This window comes from Diceros bicornis, chromosome 31, assembly GCF_020826845.1.
Source record: "Diceros bicornis minor isolate mBicDic1 chromosome 31, mDicBic1.mat.cur, whole genome shotgun sequence".
Lineage (NCBI taxonomy): Eukaryota > Metazoa > Chordata > Mammalia > Perissodactyla > Rhinocerotidae > Diceros > Diceros bicornis.
The window spans coordinates 33,988,203-33,995,468 of NC_080770.1; the positions used below are offsets into that span (position 1 = coordinate 33,988,203).

The window sequence follows — 7,266 nt, forward strand, 5'->3', positions numbered from 1 at the left end:
TCTAAGGAGAGCAGTCTCAGGCCTGGAGGTCAACTCTCTCCTGCTCAGACACAGCCAGGGAAGCTGAATCTGCCGACTGGCTATGTGAGGATAGTAAGGTATTCCTGTTCGTTTTGTAGCTGTGACAACGGTACGAGTAAAGAGTCCGCACCTTTTGGAGATACACCTGAAATGTCAGCTTCAAAACACGGAGGGGCAGTGGGTGAGACAAACGAAACAGGATCGTCTGTGAAGCTCTGGGACCGGCACTGGAGGTTCATTACACTGTCCTCCCTACTTCAGTCTGATTTGAAATTTTCCATAATATAAAGTTTTGTGGAGTTTTTTTAAATGAAGAATCAGAGAGAAATGTCTAATAAAATAAGGGAGAAGTTGAGGCAAGCGGGGAGAGAGAGTTCTGTGTCGATAATGCTCACCCGCGAGTGTCAATTCTGACCAGGCTCCGTGTTCAGCATTTTTCCTATGTTAACACAGTCAGTCAAGACTAAGCAGAATTCAGCTCTGGACACAAAATATACATCGGGCAACAGACCAGAAGATTAATGCGGGCTCCTGCCCAGAGGGCCTGTCATCACTAGAAAAAGTGGAAAACCCTAACTCCCATGTAGGCCATTTAATCCTAAATTCTGGATCCAGTCTGATGTGCTTTTTTTTTTTAATCTGAAAACGTTCTAAGCTTCAGAGGGTGTCCCCCCTTAATACCACAGCACACTGGGGGGGTCCTCAAGCACAAAAGAAATGAACTGACAACCCTGGGAAGTTTTTCTGATTGCCTTAAAGATTGAAAACTATGCTTTCTGGGCTCTAAGCAGAGACTTCACCAGTGGGCTGCCCTTGATCCTGTAAGTGACTTCATCGTGGTTAAGCCACCAGGTGCCTCGGCATAAGTCAACGCCAGAGGGTCATTCTAAGCTCAAAAGGCAAGAATGAGTCTTCACTATACCCTCTGCCTAGGGTACTGCCACTCAATAAAATGTTAAATAATATATAATGGAAAAAGAGAAACTCAGTAAGGGTAAGAAAAAATCACACTGTGTTCTTGACAAAGAACATAAATGGTTTCCAGGGGTACTAACCAAAGTATAGTGGAGGTGTCTACAACAGGCCATCTCAGCAGAGTTGGAACTACCACCAGACCCACAACCTTTACGGCCTCGTGCCCACAACGTGCTGAGCAAGGAACAACCGGATCTGTCAGGCACGCAAAGAACTGCCTGGGTGCTGACTGTGTGTGGGGGGCGGGGGGCAAATGACAGAGGGAAGTCAAAAATGGTTCCAAGGTTCCCAGGGAAGAGGACTGGTGGGTAGTTTTAATGCCAGAGAAAATAAAAGTTGCCTTTTACAAGGAAGATAAATGTCAGACTTCAAGGTCACATGGCTGGACCTCTGACCTCTGAATACACCTCCTCCCTCACCCAAATGGAAAATGTCTGTTTTTCAAGCAAGGCTGTTTCATATTATTTGTACAAGAGCAAACATGTTACAATAGTTGCTAATGTTTTTTTTTCCTCTTTTCTTGGTGAGTTGTCAATGTTTCCAGGAAGAAATGGTCAAAACATTGCTACTGCTTTTCAATAATTAGCAAACATTTAGAATAATTCTATCAAGAATAAAACCTTTAAAATACACAGAATAATAACTATTGCAAAAGAGGTTTTGTCTGTCTTGAAACTGTCTTAAATGTGGGAGCACTGAGAACTGGCCCAGTCCTTCGATCTTTCAAAAAAGTGGGGAATAAGAGGAAAAGAGAAAGGCTCAAAAAATGAAGGATTATTAATCTATAAGTGTCAAAGATTCCTTTACTCTTTGTATTAGAAACTACAGTGGTCTCACTACTCAGAAAGAAAATGAACAAAAACGAGAAGAAGAAAACAAAAATAAATATTTGCTTGTTTTACATTCTGCTATCAGCCTCTCTTTTCTTACCCGGAGAAAAATATGGAGTGGTCTAAATACAGGCTAAAAGCAATGAAAGCTTAGAAATTTTGATTCCACTTCTCATGTCTCTCTTGCTGTCACACTATGACTCAGCAATTCCACTCCTAGGTAGTTCCCAAGAGAAACAAACACGCACATCAGTCACCCCTCTCCATCCAAATGTTGGCAGTAACACATCACTGCAGTTATTATCGTTACCCTAAAAAACACACAGACCCTCACGGGCTCTGTCTTATAACTCACTGACAGGAACGGAAGGGCTGAGACCCACCTCTCTCCCGGGTAAGAAAGGAACTGTTAAAGAAGGTAAAGCTTGAAATGTTCAAATTCTCCAGTTTTTAAGGGATCAGAGGCTACTAGTTAAGCTAGGTATCCGACCAGAAGAGCCCACAGCATTCTAAGCATTGAGCAACAAAGTTCCCATTGAAATTCCATCCGAAGTGACTGGGAACACGGGCAGAACCAATTCCCTCCCCTAAGTGTATTTTGACAGAAAGAGAAATAAATATTTTCAAGAAGATCCAAGTCATACCTATGAACACATTTGATTCAACGCTCGCTTATTAAAATTTACAAAGCTCGAAATCCACTTGTCAGCAACAAAAACTGACTATAAGGAGAGACGCCCAATAAATTGCTCTGACATTGGCTGACACTGTGGTTCCAGAGGAGGATACACCAGCGTGGCATTCTGCACCTGGTTCTGGAAGGTCAGGAGACAACAGGGCGCCCCCCTCTAGTAGTGCCAAAACTTAAAGCTCTCATAGTCCAATAAAACATGAAAACAAACTGGGGGCTGGGAGGGAGGATCCTGATACTGAGCTGCCCACTTACAGAAAAGCATCTGCCAAGTAAGGGAAGTTTTTTTTAAAAGAGCATCTATTACTGTCACAATTTTCTAACAGAAAGTATATTTTAACGTCAGAAGGTAAAAAGGACATAACCTTTAAAAACAGATTACGTCTGTTTGCCCAACACCACATCACAAGAAACTGGCTGCACAGACTTTCAGCAAACATGGAACGTAGGTTTGGATTATGGTTTTGATAATGTCCAGTCATGCACCACATACAACAGACCACATACATGACGGTGGTCCCATAAGACCATATAGCCTAGGTGTGTGGTAGGCTATACCATCTAGGTGTGTGTAAGTACTCTATGATGTTTTCACAAGGACAAAATTGCCTAACAATGCATTTCTCAGCACGTACCCCTGTCATTAAGTGACATGACTGTAGCAGGGTCAGGACCTGGACACAGACATAGACTACGTTTCCCAGCCTCCCTCACAGGTAGGTGTGGCCATGTGACAGAGTTCTAGCCAATGGAATGTGAGTAGAAGTGACCTACACCACTTCCAGCCTGGCCCCAAACTCCCACATACGCTCCTCCACGCTCTTAACCCTCCGTGACTGGACAGTGATGCACAGGGCAACTTTACATGCATTGACTAAGGGGAGCCTCCTTCACCCAGGCACCCTCAGTAACTATGGGCAGCAGAGTACTCACTCCCTCTTCCACTTGAAACCACTTTGGCCCATCATGTAAGAGAGAAATAAATTTCTAATATGTTTACACCATTAAACATTTTGGGGTCTAGTATTACAACACTTAGCCCATACATGATTTAACTTAAAATATGGGCTATGAATCACTAATAAAAAGACAATTTTTAAAGGACAACAAATTTGAACAGATACTTCCAAGGAACATATACCAATGGTTGATAAGCATGTGAAAAGATGCTCAGCACCAATGACCATCAGAGCAATGCAAATTAAAACTACAATGAGCTACCACTTCACACCCACCAGAATGGCTAAAATTAAAAGACTGACAACACCAAAAGGCAGCAGGATGTGGAGCAACTGGAACTCTCATACATTGTTGATGGAAGGATAAAATGGCACAACCACTTTGGAAAAACACTTAATAGTTGCTCATAAAACATACGCATACTCTACGACCCAGCAATTCTACTCCTAGTATTTCCTAAGAAAAATGAAAGCATATGTGCACAAAAAGACTTGTATAAAACCTTTCATGGCAGCTTTATTCATAACAGCCAAACAGTGGAAATAGCCCAGGTGTTCAGCAACAGGATAAACAGACGATGGTATATTCATACAATGGAATACTACTCAGCAATAAAAGAAACAAACTACTGATACATGCAACACCACCAATGGATCTCAAAACATTTTTTCTTTTTTTTCAATCTTAAACATTTTTGCTGAATGAAAGAGGCATTACACAAAAAAGTACATAAATCAACAGTTAAAAAAGAAAATCAAAGGGCCGGCCCGGTGGTGCAAGCAGTGAAGTGCGCCCACTCCGATGCGGTGGCCCGGGGTTCACCGGTTCGGATCCCAGGCACGCACCGACGCACCGCTTGTCAAGCCATGCTGTGGCGGCGTCCGATATAAAGTGGAGGAAGATGGGCATGGATGTTAGCCCACGCCAGTCTTCCAGTCTTCCTCAGCATAAAGAGGAGGATTGGCAGATGTTAGCTCAGGGCCGATCTTCCTCACAAAAAAAAAAGAAAGAAAGAAAATCAACAGTAGCTGCCTAGGGCAAGATTGCAGGGGTTGCCGGAAACGACTGGGAAACAGCATGAGCGAACTTTCCAGGGTGATGATTATCCTCTGTATCTTGATAAGAAAACATGATTCCCAGGGGTCTATATCATGGAATGGTCCACTTAATAATATTTGTGTATTTCACTATATATACCCATTACCTTAAAAACATAAATGAACATTAAACTCTGTGCATTTGCATACTTAGTGTTTGGGGTAAAGTCTACTAATATCTACAACTTACTCTGAAATGCACCCCCCCAAAAATGCATTAATGGATGTTTGAAGGGATGGAGAGATGAAATAACATATAATAAAAGATATATAGCAAAATATTAATTACAGAATCTAGATGGTAGATATACGGGTATACACAGTACAATTCTTTCAACTTTTCTTAATGTCTGAAATTTTTCATAATAAAGCATGGGAAAATTATATAGGCTATGTGACATATGCAAAATTCCTTCTGGAGGGTCCTCAAAGAAATAAGCAGTTTTCACTCAGAGCAGCTCAAAGTGAGGAACAACAAGGTATCAATGTGACTGCCAAAGAGGACAGTGTACAAGTATGCTAGGAGACCATGGGCAGAGGACACAGCAGGATGTCAGCCATGAGTCCTCCAATTACAGATGTGCTCTGCGGGCCAGCCATGCACAGTGCATCACCAGCAGGGTCTCGTGATTTAACCACAGTTAACGACTCTCCCAAACAATGACAAGGCTAGTCTCGGGAGAAAGAGGAGTCCTTTAACAATGAATCAATTTTGTTTTATGAAAAACTCACTACATTGTCCATATTTTTCTCAATTCACTGAGTATTCAACGAAAACTTCAGTATGAACCAGGATTTAGCAACCACTGGGTATGAAAAGAGTCCTGGCCCCAACAAGCTGAGTTCTAAGCTTGACTCTGCCACTAACGAGCTGCATGCCCTTGATGAATCTGACTCTAGGTCTCTCTGGTTCACTTTGATTAAGAACTCATTAAAAGCTGAACTACCCTAATGGCATATAATAAAGGACAGGATGAGGAGATTTTCCAGGCCCTTGGAGAAGAACAGCTGCCTTCTCACAAGCAGGGAACCATAAAGCAATCCACTGGCATCAATACCCCAGTTCATGAATGCTAACTTGGTTTTGAGGAAAGAGCACTAGGCAAGATGAGGAAAAGCACAACTCGAGTCCTCTCTCTGCCATTAACCAGCCACCATGGGAACTGGGCAAGGCCCTTCGACCCTGGGCCAATTTGATGAAAGACTCAGACCAGCTGTGCTCTCATCTAATCCAACGTCCTCAAAGATGCCCTTTAAGACTCTGCACCCCTCGGTACAGGGTAGGAATGCCTCCCCACCACCACTGGGCTGAAATCCTACTCATCTTTAAAGCTCTCATTCAGATGTCACTCCATTCACACTTTACAAATAGACTTATGAGGGCCCTCGCCACGCTGGAAGGGGAATCATCTGTTTACCTGTCTTTCCCAGCTAGACTTTGAGCTTCTCAGCGGTGTAGCGCTGGCCTCACTGGGATTCGTACACCCCCTCCCGGCACAGTTCCTGGCACACGCGGGCACTCAAATACGTGTAAATAAATGCACTAACTAATCCCTAATGTAGCTTCTAGCTCTAAAATGCTCTGCTTATGTTTTTAAGTGCAAATGAAATAATGAATGTAAAAGTTCTTTTATTTAGTCGTTTAATGCTGTGCGTACAAAGTATCAGTCACAGTGATCGGTGCTGGGGACATCGAGGTGATAGAACAGGGTCCTGACCCCACGGCACCCCGCAAATACGAAAGCCTGCAGTTGCTGCTGGCGCAAGGTCAAGCTGGAGCCTGCGCCCACTCGCCGCCCAGCCCCACTTCCCTTCCTGCAGCTGCAGCTCTCTGCCTCTTTCCCCGTGCGCCTTCACTCCCGCGACCTCTGTCCCGCTGGCAGACGCGCAAGATTCGCAGCCAACCGCCCGCGCCCCGCAGCCGCCGACAGACCCTGCCGGCTCCCCCGCGCCCGCGAATGCAGCAGTCCGTCTGCACCGCCAGGGCCCCGCGCCCGCGCAGCGCCCTGCTCTCCGCGCGGCCCCTCGCGGGTACCTGCGCGGCCCGCTGCTCCTTCCAGCGCTTCATCTGGTCGCTGGCGGGATCCCGGCCGTCCGCCATGCTGCCCCACGAGCGTCCAGAACGCGCAGGCGGCCTCGCTCCGTCTCCGCCCTCTGCAGGGAACGCGCCCACGGCCCCTAAATAGGCGACTTCGGCCGCCCGCGAGCAGCGCCGCCCCGGCCCTGCCCCCTCGGAGGGCGCCTCCTGATTGGCCGTCCGGGGCGGGGGGGGGCCCCCGGAGAGAGGGGGCCGCGGATTGGGAGAGGCAGGGGTGGGAGGGCGAGAAGGGGGAGCCCGCCCCTGCGGCCCCCGGACCCCGGGAGTGGTGAACCCAGGGCGGGCCCCGCGTACGGGCGTGACTCCGCCTCCGGTTATCAGCGTCCTCAGGCTGACCCGCGACGCGGAGGTTGGCGTCTGCCAGTTTTGCTGAGGAAACGCTTAGGCCCTGTTGGGTGGGACTTTGAACTCTGTAAATACGCTCTCAGCTCTTAAAAATCAGAAATCTTGGGTTGAATTTCTCTGTGCAAAATGAAGTTTTGACAAAACCTAATGTTAGCGTTGTTTGCAACTGAAGGATTGATGGGAATTTGGAATGAATACAAACACTGATTCTGCAGTTGTCTTAACCAGTGATCTTACTCTCAAATGTTG

General features: G+C 46.0%; 1 protein-coding gene across 1 annotated transcript in view; it reads right to left on the reverse strand.

Moving 5' to 3' along the window:
• The window catches only part of CAT (catalase), a 47,316-nt gene extending 40,600 nt beyond the window's left edge, over positions 1-6,716 (reverse strand). The window contains exon 1 of the mRNA XM_058527165.1: positions 6,610-6,716. Coding sequence (XP_058383148.1) covers positions 6,610-6,675 — 66 coding nt within the window. The 5' untranslated portion in view covers positions 6,676-6,716. The remainder of the gene's footprint in view (positions 1-6,609) is intronic.
• Between the last annotated feature and the right edge of the window lie 550 nt (positions 6,717-7,266).